At 31.9% G+C, this 12,987-nt stretch overlaps 1 protein-coding gene across 1 annotated transcript; it reads left to right on the top strand.

Moving 5' to 3' along the window:
- The first annotated feature begins 9,437 nt into the window (after positions 1-9,437).
- Positions 9,438-10,385, top strand: LOC132301144 (uncharacterized). Its single transcript, XM_059798423.1, has one exon. The coding sequence runs from the start codon at positions 9,438-9,440 to the stop codon at positions 10,383-10,385; it is 948 nt and encodes a 315-aa protein (XP_059654406.1).
- Positions 10,386-12,987: the final 2,602 nt, after the last annotated feature.

Genomic DNA, 12,987 nt, shown 5'->3' with positions numbered 1-12,987 from the left:
GTTCATTACACTAGATTTGGATGCCTTGAACACAAGCATATTCAATTATATATGTAGAATTTCAGCTCTAATAAATTCTCAAATTGCATTGATTTGAGTATAAAGTTACTCTTTAAAGTCTTATCTAAGTAGACATTGAAGTTCTAGTGCAATTTTAACTCATTGCATTGATTTCAGTGTAAAGTTGTATCTATATAGCCTTGAGTATTTAACATTATAGAAATCATTAGGGTCTCTTTAAAATTCATTTTCCGTTCTTGGATATTCATAAAAAGAAAGTATTCGCCTTTTTCTGTTCGTATATCTTATAATAATAAATTAAATTAGACAAAATAAATTTGTTTTAAGTAAGGATTTTTGAAAAAGGTTGTTTGAACAATAAAAGAAAGTATTAATTTCTTCTTAGATGTTATGGTGATGAATTAAATTTCTATTAAAGCAGAGTTATAACATCTCTATATTTATAGTCTGAATTTAATATTAACAACTCATGACTCCTGTCTTGAAAGAATTCTATTTAACAAACGGTTTTTGGAAAACACTTTGACACTAGAAAAATATTAGCCCTTCTAAGTTTTTGCTCAAGAGTTCCCCAAAATTATTTCTAAAAGATTGAACCAACTACAACTTAAACCTTTTTAAAATAGAGTAGTGATATTTGGACCGAACTCTCAAAGTGAATTGTCTACTTACAAATTTTAATTGGTCAATCTTTATCAAATATTAGAAAGCAGAGGGTCCCACCTCTATATATGACCAATCAAAGCTTGTAAGTGACAATTTACTTTAAGTAATCGGACTAAAAATCATTTTCCTTTTAGTTAAAAAAATCAGACCTTTAAAAAATAATAATGAAATGGAAGTTAATTCATTGAGGTTATGATGCATAACCTCAATGAAGTAGAGATGATAGAAGTCTCATCCAAAACATTCCACTACCCGAGATCACATCAAAGGTAAAGCTAAAGATAAGAAAATAAATTAAAAAATAAAAAAGTTAAAGTTGCAAAGAGCTAAATTCAAAGTCCACACAAAGATGAATTGGACTTCAATAAGCAAGAAGACATCTCAAAGAAAGGAAAAATACTTCAAAGCTTAAACAATCAACGTTAAAATTTGAAGAAAGGAGTAGATAGAATGGTGACTACTTAGAAATAATTGTCAAATTATTTATGAATTGATTTAAAGCTCATCTCTAGTAGGATCATGCATACACTTGTCTATATATATATTCATCTATGATCCTCAAAAGTAACCTATACCATAGTCATGAACTTAAATGAAATCATGTAAATGACCAAAATGTGTACAAGGCCAAATATCACATCACACAAATATACTCAAATAAAACACACAATATCAAATAATTTAAATCATTTAAGCACATAAACACATAACCACATAATAAATTAAAATACAATTAAAATAATTAAATAAATTCTTTAAAAATTAATCCTCTGAAAATTAGGGGTACTACTGGTACCTAACACGTATCAGATTCGAGTACGTTGCTCTCCTAGAAATATCCGTGCTTCCTATATTAGCATTAAATGCTCCTCTACTAGCCCCAACATCTATTTTTTGCAAAATATTGTCGATAAAGATGTGGGCATTTATGTATAAGGCACACATCTTTGAGAGAACATTTATGAGCATTTAATATCTATCACTTGAGCATTCATTACTACTTTCACTCTCTCATTCATTCTAGACTTGAACTTCTACTTAATTCATTAATAATCAAGTCTTTTGATCGAGTTTGTGATTTGTATATCAATCTTGTGAGAGATACATTTGTATACATATTCTTCCTATATTTGCTTCAAGAGTTGGTGTGACCCAAAAAATTCCTAAGAGATTGAGGTTTTCTTAGCAAAGGAAGAAGAACAAGTTCACTTTATTTGTAAAGGTTTGCTCTCCACCCGAAAGGAGAAGCTTTAGTGAATTTAGGAAAATCTCAAGAGCAATTTTGAGCCGAGTAGTAGGAGTTTTCAAACATGCTAAATCGTCGTGTTATAGTTTGCAATTTCTCTTTCCTTATCTTTTTTATTGTACTTTTTTTTTTTTTTTTTCCTTTCCTAGTTGATACTCACACATACCCCCTCCACAAAAATTGTTTACCTTTCCTTATCTCTTATACAATTGTAATTTTCATTACTTATTATCATATCTTTATATTGCACAATTAGATAAGTTGTTTATATAGAAATACTAATACAGAGTATATAAATTGAAATTTAATCATTGTTTGTTATAGACTATATTCACCCTTCCTCTCTAGAGTCAATACTTCGATAACAAACATATCAATCATGGTAAACAGATAGGTAGATGACCAAAAATATGAATTAGAGTTAGAGATACCGAATCCCACTAGCCGAGTAATATGATAGAAGTACTAATGTTGATATTGGTGCTCATTTTTGAACCAGAAACTAGGGTTTGAGATGTAACTAGTCTTACTACAGATTTGCTTAAATTTGAAATTCATTTTAACAGTATCTGAAATTTCAATTTGAATCCAAAGTAAAAAATGAGTTGGATAGAAATTTTCGCTCAACATCCCATTGTGAATTCGGAATGAATATAATTATGGGCGATTCTTAAATGTTGAGAGTCGACTTAAATCTATTTTATTTTATTTTGTGATAATGTTCAAATTATATGATCTAATATGAATCATGTCCACAGAATTCTTTTTAGAGTCAGATTTAGATATTGATAAGGAACGAGAGTTACCTTAAATCTACAAGGTGGTAGTTTGAATTTACAAACTAAAAGAAAATTCAAGGGGAATTCAGATATATTTTTGATAAAGTTGATTGATATCTTCTGTTATCGCAATACATGTTTTTATAATAAATAAAAGACAAAAATGCAAAATACCCCCCTGAGGTTTCAACAAACTAGTAAAATACCCCATGAACTAAAAAAGTGAGCAACTTAGTCATAGTAGTTCTGAAAGTGAGCACTTTGCCCCCCTTCAGTCGCCGGAATCCACTTTCCGTCCACATAATTATGCACGTGACATACTCTTTAGGATTTATTCCAAAAATACCCTCCAATATGCCCTTTATGCCCTCTCTCCCCATATAAAGCATTTTGGCTTTCTTTATCCCTATCAAACCCATTTGTCCGTCTCTCTCTCCATTGCCCAACGTCTCTCTACTCTCTCCCCTGGTCAGTTTATACATACGCATATATATATATATATATATATATATAAGAGTACCCTGAGAAGATTATATATATATATATATATACACACAGAGATATGAGTGAGCTCTAGTTAGATTTATTTTTGAAGAATAGGAAAATATGGTTTTGCAATCAATAAATTTTAATTGTGATTGGGTTTGCTTAGTGATGCTTGAAAACGTGCAATTGGGTTTGCAACATGTGTGATTAAATATCTGTAATTTGTTCTTAATCACTTATTTGTGTGACAAATAGTTGGTTGAATATATATATAAAGAAAATTGATACTTTAGATATGAGGGATGAGACGAGTAGAAGCAAACAGAATGCATGAATAAGTCAAAAGTTGGTTTCTCATGTGTATTCACTTTCCCTCTTCAACTGAATAGTTAATGTTTCACATGAATGAGATCCCAACCCTCTTCTATAATTTTGGTTGTGATGGATTTGGCTCTCTACTATAAAAGTGTTGAATTATACCCAGAAAGGAAATTATATTATAGAAGCAAGGAATGGGGATAATGATGATCATATTAAAGAAGGAGATAGTTTGGGTCCAAGCAGATCAGATTGTTTGGTAGATTAATGTGAAGACGAACGTGAAATTGAGAAACAGGTTGAGAATTAGGTGATTTCTGAGTTTAATGGACGTTTCGGTTTTGGAGAAGAGGAAACAGAAGAAGATTGCTCTGTTTCTAATTCAAATTCTGAATTGAAAGAATTCGGAGGTGTTTGTGAGGCAGAGAAAGAACCCATTGAGGAGGACAATTCAAATGTGTTTATAGAAGATCCGTGGTCCGATGAGACCATCAATTCCATAGATGATTCATCTCTTGAAATCATTCCTCAACATTTGGAGTTCTTTGTAGGTCATGGTGGTTGTCAATTGATTCCAGTGGAATTGATTGATTCAACACTAAGGAAACTCAGAGCAAGTACAGAATTAAGGAAGAAGATCATGAAAATAATGATATTCAGGAAGCCAATTTAGGGTCTGTATTGCAAGATGAGGCACGAATTGAAAGAGTAAAGAGATCCCTAAATTTCATCTTTGCATCACCTCCAATGGAATTCTCGCAGATCTCCCATCCCCACAAATCGAAGAACAAGAAGAGGAGATAGAAAACGGTGGAGAAGAGAATTTAGATTTTATACACACACACACACACACACACTTTTAGATGTGGCAATACGGGGTGGTGGTAGTGGGAGGACGTGGCGTGGGTTGTTGGTGGAGAGGAAAGAGAATGAAGGGAGAATAATAGAAAAAAATAATAATAATAACTTGGAAAACTTGTAATCATAATGGTCAGGGGTATATCAGACATTTTGCAATTAAAGGTTTTTTTTTAATTATTTTAAATGTTATTTGTATGGGTATTTATGTGATTGCACATTCAAATTGGATCGGAAAGTGTAATACCCCTAATTTTAAAAGGATAGTCTCGGTATTTATTTATTTGTTTTAATTGTATTTTTAATTATTTAATTGATTATTTGACTAATTGCTTATGGGTTTAATTGAATTAAGTGTTACTTGAGTATTTGATTATTTGTCTATGTGTTATTTGTATTTGTCTATGTGTTAATTGTTTAATTAGATTATGTACTTAAATGATGTTTGATTAATTGTAAATTAAATTTTTTCATTTATTTTATTATTTTCATTTATTTATTTATTTATTTTTGTTATGGTTATGGTTAATAGTAATGGGCCAACCAATTGGGGGCCTATGGATTACTTGGATAGGAGGTTGGATAGATATGGATTATTACCCATGGATCATTGTGTGTGTGTGTGTGTGTGTATATATAGATATATATTATATACATATATAAAAGAGAAAGTAATTTATTAATTACTTTTATAGTAACTTAGGTAGTAATATTTAATCTGATATATAAGTTTTATATTTAAATAATAAAAATATACATAAATTTGATACGTGTTATGTTTTAAGTTACTTTATTATATTATGGTAACTTAAGTATTATTGGATAATTCATTAATAAATAATGGGTAATTTATTAATTACTTTTAGGGTAAAATGCAAAAAATCCCCCTGAACTATTGAGGTATTGCAACTAACCCCCTGAAGTACAAAAAAAACCCCCAAACTATGCATTTGTTGCAATTTACTCCCTGGGTCAACATTCCGGTACCGAAAATTCGAAAGACCATTGTACCCTAAATAAAACGACATAGTTTAAGGCTAAGGAAATCTACAATTGCTGATGTGGAAAGTGAAATATAAATAAACAATGAAAATGCGACAACAAGGCAATTGTGATCTCAACCACACAACCCCATGGCGCCATTTTATGTCTTTATCAACTAGCAGTTGCAGAGCTTTGCAAGTCCTCGATCTGTTGCTAAAACGTGACTAAAATCTTAACATCTCTCTTGCTACAAGTGTTGAAGTCAAATTAGTAACTCTCTTACCCTAAATAATTGATTGAAACCATTTCTAAATTGAGTTTATGGATGATTTTTTTTACTAGTTTTATAACCATTGTCGTTTTTTTCTTGGTATGTATAAAGCATATTTTCATTTTAAAAGGATTCGAGGTTTACATATGATGTTGATGATGTTGTTGTTTTCAAGTACTTCTTTGATGCCTTTGTGTCACTTAATTTTTAGTTTTTTTTTGCCTTTTTCTGTTCATGACTTGGTTTCACCTTTTTCTACCTTTTTGTTGTCAAATGTTGTATGCCTTTGTGTTGCTTAATTTGTAGGTTTTTTGTGTCTTTTTTTTTTGTTGATTTACTTGCTTTCAAGCCTTATTTGTGCCATTATTTTTTGTCAAATGTTGTTTGCCTTTATGTTGCATAATTTTTAGCTTTTTATGCCTTATTCTATTGATGTAGTTGCTTTCAAGCCTTTTTTCTGCAATATTTGTTTTTTGTTCAAATGTTGTCTCGATCAGTGAACTTTGTCTTCATGAATTAGTATAAAATTGTTCATGTCATTGGTGGTCCCTCTATTGAATATGTGTTTTTTTTATGCTTTGTAGTGGTTAGGTAGTCCTTGTGTATAAAATTTTGTTGATTGTCATTCATTGAATTGTCTTTGTTATATGAATTTTTTTTACACCTGTTTAGTATAGGTGCACAGTTGTTGACAATAATTTATCTGTACACTTAATGATTGAATCGATGGTCTGTACACTTATTCACTGAGCCCACTTGTTTATTTAATTATATTGTTGTAGACGGATGGTAAGTACACCATTGAAGTGCATCATGGGGGTATTTTTGAGAAATCACACCCTATGACATACATGAGAGGAAAAATCTCAAATTTTGATAATGTAGACCCAGATAAGATGTCCTTTATTCAGATTCAAGGGATGGCAACTCAGTTGGTATAATACCCCTAATTTTAAAAGGATAGTCTCGGTATTTATTTATTTGTTTTAATTGTATTTTTAATTATTTAATTGATTATTTGACTAATTGCTTATCTGTTTAATTGAATTAGATATTACTTGATTATTTGATTATTTGTCTATGTGTTAATTATTTAATTAGATTATGTGCTTAAATGGTGATTAATTATAAATTAAATGTTTTCTTTTCTTTTATTATTTTATTTTATTTTTCTTTTATGGTTATGGTTAGTAGTAATAGGCCAACCAATTGGGTCCCATGGACTACTTGGATAGGAGGTTGGATGTGTATGGATTATTACCCATGGATAGTTATGTATGTATATATATAGATATATATTATATGCATATATAAAAAGGAAAGTAATTTATTAATTACTTTTATGGTAACTTGGGTAATAATATTTAGTCTGATATATAGGTTTTATATTTAAATAATAAAAATATACGTAGATTTAATATGTGTTATGTTTTAAGTTACTTTATAATATTATGGTAACTTAAGTATTATTGGATAATCCATTAATAAATAATGGAATGTGTATAATTTATTTATTTAATAAACATATACATAAATAATATACGTAACATATTTTACTTACCTTTTTAATATATATAAAAGGGAAAGTAATTTATTAATTACTTTTATGGTAACTTGGGTAGTAATATTTAATTTGATGTAGATGTTTTATATTTAAATAATAAAAATATACGTAAATTTGATACGTGTTATGTTTTAAGTTACTTTATAATATTATGGTAACTTAAGTATTATTGGATAATCCATTAATAAATAATGGAATGTGTATAATTTATTTATTTAATAAACATATATATAAATTATATACGTAACATATTTTACTTACCTTTTTAATATTTTAATATATATATTTTTTAAGTTGACTTGGATTGGGAAAAGGGTTAGGGTTATTTTATTTAGCCTATAAATATATAGCTATAGGTTATAAAAGGTGGTTAGAAATATTCACGTGATATATTCTAGAGAAAGGGAGAGTTAGAGAATGAAGGAGGAAAAGGAAGGAAGGAGGAGAAAAAACCCTGTAGAGAGAAGATCAAGAAGAAAAAGTTTAACTTTCGATCCGAAAGTTTAAGGCAAGTTCTTCTTCTATCTCTTTCCCTTTGATTCGTGTTTCTATGCATGCCTAGGAAATTTCAGGATATATTAAACACACAAAATTAAATAATTATGCATGTTTAATTGGATTAGAACATAGGTTTTATGAAATTGGTTCATATCAGTTCTTGTGTTATGAATTGATAAATGCATGATTTTGATTAGATTTTCGGTGTGAATTTTTATATGTTTACATTATGTATTTTTCATATCTGTGGAATGATGGAACGTAGAAACATGCCTAGGATTCCTGAACATTAAATAGGAACTAGCTTTGGGTTTAAATAAATTTAAATAGACTCAATCATAATGATGTTTGCTATTTGAATGTTTTAAACAAATGAATGGATTTAATCTTTTAAAATATTTTAGCAATTAAGATTAAATATGTAGGATGAATTAAATATTGAGAATGCTTATTTGATGGTATAATAAAATATCATCATGTATAAGATTCAGTTTGTGTGGGACATATGATATAGCAAGGTTAAATAAATAATAATTCATTCCTATTTTGTGATAACTTGATATCATATTATCATAGTTATTTCTAGAATGTCTGATGTATTTCCTTAATTGTTACATCAATTGTTGGATTGTGTGGTTTAACGCACCGGTATGGGACGGTGGTATTCTAGGGATGGATTAACTTATCAGTTAAGTCCTACCTATTTTATATAAGGGAATGGATTAACTAAAATGTTAAGTCCTACTTATATTTAAGTCAGGTCAGCTGAACAAGTTGAATGACTTATGGAGGATTAATTTATTATATAAGGGAATGGATTAACTAAAATGTTAAGTCCTACTTATATTCAAGTCAGGTCAGCTGAACAAGTTGAATGACTTATGGAGGATTAATTTATACTGGATAGGACGGTTACTAGATTTTATATATATATAAGTATGGTGCCATGATATGAGCTTGAGTCTCAGGATCAGTGGTTAGGGCGCGTATATCGCCAGGGATGTGTAACTAGATATAGTGTAGTTGTGTACCCTGGTAGATCTAGATACTCATGCCCACTATATGTGCGTTTTGCATGTTGCCTACTATTCAGGTTGAGACAACCCTATAGCCTAGTGAGGTTCCTTTAGTGTGTATATATATATATACGGACTACTAGTTACTGTTGGATTGACTAGGATGTATACGTGTATCGGATCTCTGCTTGGACTGTAATAGAGTAGAACTTGTTTGTGGGCCTGACCCACCATTATTTTTCAGGTGTTCGTCAGGAGTAGAGGTTGTTCGTGCTGAGCGAGGATCAGTCTACTTCATTCTTCCGATACTACATAGGAGTTCCTTTATGATTTAGTTTCCTGATTTAGACAGTTATTGCTGTCATTTGTTTAGTTTTGATTTTCTAGGGGTCCACACAGTATGGATTCCCGAGTTGTATTTTGGAGGATCAATTGTATCAGAAGAGTTTAGTAATTAATGAAAATATATTCTGAGGTTTATTATTAGATTATCATTTTAGTTTCTTGTCAGCATTTTATTTATTCTTCTTTATTCTTCTGTACTCTGTGTTCGTTTATTATCAATTTATTTTGATATCCTCGGGTATTCGGGCGTGGGCCTGGCCAACCCGCATTCGGAAATCCGGGAGTATCACAGTTGGGATATGGGGAGGTCAGTGAAGTGTTCTATAAAGTACCTTATCAATGGCAAAAGTTTAATGAAGTCAAATGTGACTTAGATGTATTTAGGATGTTTTATGACCATGAAGCCCGTAGGGAAATCAACAAAATTAAGCTATACATTGTTGCACCTATCTTGTTGAATGAAGCACCAAATGAGGATATCTTAGGTAATGATGTGGGTTGGGGTGTAGGGTGGGATGAATCAGACCCCATTGCTCCTGTGTCAAGCCCATATGGCCCTAATGATGAGTTGATAAGCTTGAATGGATCTGATGATGAAGTTCTTGATACTGAATCTATTTACCAAGAATACATTCCTTCAAGGGATTCAGGAGAAAATGAACTAGAAATAGATATGAAATTTGGCTCTGTTGGAGATTTTAGGTTGGCCCTTAGAGAGACAGCATTGAGGGGTAAGTTTGATATAAAGTTCACAAAGAATGATGGAGATAAGGTAAGTGCAGTATGTAAGGCTGAAAGTGGTTGGAGAATATATGCAAGTAAAACAGAAGGTGATGATTGTTTGATAGTTAAGACATATGTGCAAGATCACGCAAACTGTCTTTGGTTTCATAGCAATGCACAAGCCTCATCATCCTTTATTGTAAACAAATACTTAGAACAACTAAGATTGAACCCAAAGATGCCTTTGAGTACACTTAAGAGCACTATTGCTTCTGATTTGGACATTGATGTGTCCAAACACAAAGTGTATAGGGCTAAGAAGAAAGCATTAGAGATCATTGAAGGAAATGAAGAAGAGCACCATGAAAAAATAAGAGATTACTGCAGTTTAATCTTGAGAAGTAACCCTGGCAGTATTGTTAAATTGCAAACTGAGCCCGCTGGTGTTAAGAATGAGAGAAGGTTCATGAGAGTGTTTATCTGTTATGATACAATGAAAACTAGTTTTAAAGAAGGTTGTAGGCCTCTCATTGGTGTGGATGGTTGCTTCCTAAAGGGACCATATGGTGGCCATCTTTTGAGTGCAGTGGCCAATAATGGAAATGGATAGATGTTTCCAATGGCAATTGCAGTAGTAAGTCTGAGACAAGAGATTCTTGGGAATGGTTTATGAGAGAATTAATGGATGCTATAGGACCTTACCAAGATATAACTTTTATATCAGATAGACAGAAGGTACACTTTCTATTTAATTTACTTCTATGTATGTTTAGATTCTATTTTAATTTAATTTTGTGGTCTGTTTTATTCTACTTTTTTTAACACTGATTTTCTATTTGATTTGTCTCGTGTGTTAAGGTTTAGTAGAAACCTTTGAGCACATGATGGAATGGTCAGACCATAGATTTTGTGTAAGGCATCTGTATGAGAATTTCAAACTCAGGTTCAAAGGACAGCAACTAAAAATAGAGTTATGGGAGGCAGCAAGGGTATATACTGAAGCAGACTTTGAATAACATATGAGGAAAATAAGGGACTTAAATGTGGAAGCTTATGAGTGGTTGAGGAAGGTGCCAGCTGTTTTGTGGTCAAGGTCAGGCTTTACCCAAACTTCAAAATGTGATATACTCATCAACAACATATGTGAAAGTTGGAATGCAATTATTGTTGATGCAAGAGATAAACCAATAATATACATGCTAGAATGGATTAGGAGGTATCTAATGTTAAGGTTTCAATGCAAGAGAGAATGGATGTCATTACAACAAGGCTTGTTATGTCCAGAAATTCAAAAGAATCTCAACAAAATGAAATACCAAGCTAGAATGTGTAAGGTGCATTATGCTGGAAATCAAAAGTATGAGGTCGAATGTTATGGCATAAGTGAAGCAGTTGACATTGAGAAGAAAACTTGCAGTTGTTGGGTGTGAAATTTGACTGGCATCCCCTGTAGGCATGCTGTAGCATGCATCTTTATGAAGAGGGAAGCTCCTAAGGTATATGTTCACCCATACTATCACAGAGAAACCTACCTCAAGTCCTATGCTGGTTTAATCCTACCCATTCTAATGGGAAGGTTGATGAAAACAGACCCCATTCAACCACTGCTTCCACCACACTATAGGAAGCCCACTGGTAAGCCAAAAAAGACTAGGAATAAGAAGAATGATGAACCAAAGGGTGGAACCAAACTTAGTAGGTCTAAGGAAAATTTGAAATGTTCAAGGTGCAAGGAGAGTGGCCATAACACAAGGACCTGCAAAGCACCTGAGCCATTAGTGATTGACAAACCTCCTCCAAGAAGAGGAGGTAAACCACCCATTCTTGGAAGGGGAAGACCAAGAGTACCTGGAGGCATAACAGGCAGAGGAAGAGGAAAAAGGGGAGGAAGAGGGAGAGCTAGAGAAATTGAAATTCCACCTCCAGTACCTTCAAACCAAGAGGTACTTTTAATATGATATTTATGATAATTTTCATGTTATGTCTACCTTAACTGAGCTAACTTGTACTATTCATTTTAGGTTTTAAACATACCCTTTACACAGCTTTCACAAAGTCAGGCATCATCTTCTTCTAGGTATGCTGAAAACAATCCCTTATGTTCTCTTTATGTTGGTTGGTATGACTTGTTATAAATCATAACAAATTGGTTGGTTTGTTAACAGGTTCATGATAGACAGTGAGTATGCCTGTTGGTAGTGAAGAAGGCCAGTAATTGTAGCTTTTGTTGAAGCTTTTTGTTAGTGGATGACCCTTTTTGTCTATGGTCTTCTTGCTGTCAGTGGTTTTTGTCACTCCAAGTTACTGTTGGATGTTGTTTTGTTGCTGCTATGGCTCATGCTGACTTTTTGGTTATTGTATATGTTCATGGGATAGGAGAACTTTAGTTCGATTTCCATATATGTATGTTATTAAGTAGTACTGATGTTACTTATGTTTAAAATGGTAATGTCCTTATGTAATTACAGTGTACTTTGGTTGAATAGGCTTAGTGTCATTGAACAGATATACTGTCATTGAACAGGTTATTTCTAGAAATTTGTTTCAGTGCAATTAAAGGTTGATGGTGCTCAGTCATTTGGTTTTGATGTATATTTATTTGCTTGCAGTGTGCTTTGAATGCTTTAAAAAATTACAGTGTAGTTTAGTTGAACAGGCCTAGTGTCATTGAACATGTATACTGTCATTGAACAACTTATTAAATTGCACTTTCAATGTGTTCCATTTGTAGTTGTCATTGAACAGGTCATTAAATTGCACTTTGAATGTGTCATTGGCATGTATTGCAGTGTAGTTTGGTATTCACATGCTTAGTGTGCTTTGAATGTGTTCCATTTGTTGTCAATGCAGGCTTGCTTTATTGCAGTGTAGTGTGTTTGTGCATAATATCACGTCAAAAGCACAATACCATGGCACTTAACATTACACAATACCACTTAAAAAACACAATAGCTACCAAGGGTTCTTGCAAATTGGCATTTCATTAGTTAACAACACTATTACAAAACAGAGTTTGGCACAATCTTCCTACATAACATCCAACTATATAACATAAACCATCGTATAATAACCCAAACCTCCATAACATCATACACCCAAACCTTCATGCCATCATACACCCAAACCTCCATATAACATCATAAAACAACCAAAACAGTCTTAACCTACATTACATTCAGTTAAGAGCAACAAAAATAAATAAAACTAAAATA

This window comes from Cornus florida, unplaced genomic scaffold (assembly GCF_030987335.1).
Source record: "Cornus florida cultivar Cherokee Brave unplaced genomic scaffold, ASM3098733v1 CherokeeBrave_3.0.0_Hap2_Chr03, whole genome shotgun sequence".
NCBI lineage: Eukaryota > Viridiplantae > Streptophyta > Magnoliopsida > Cornales > Cornaceae > Cornus > Cornus florida.
Note: the sequence above shows the minus strand (reverse complement) of the source record. Positions and strands in the feature narration are given on the sequence as shown.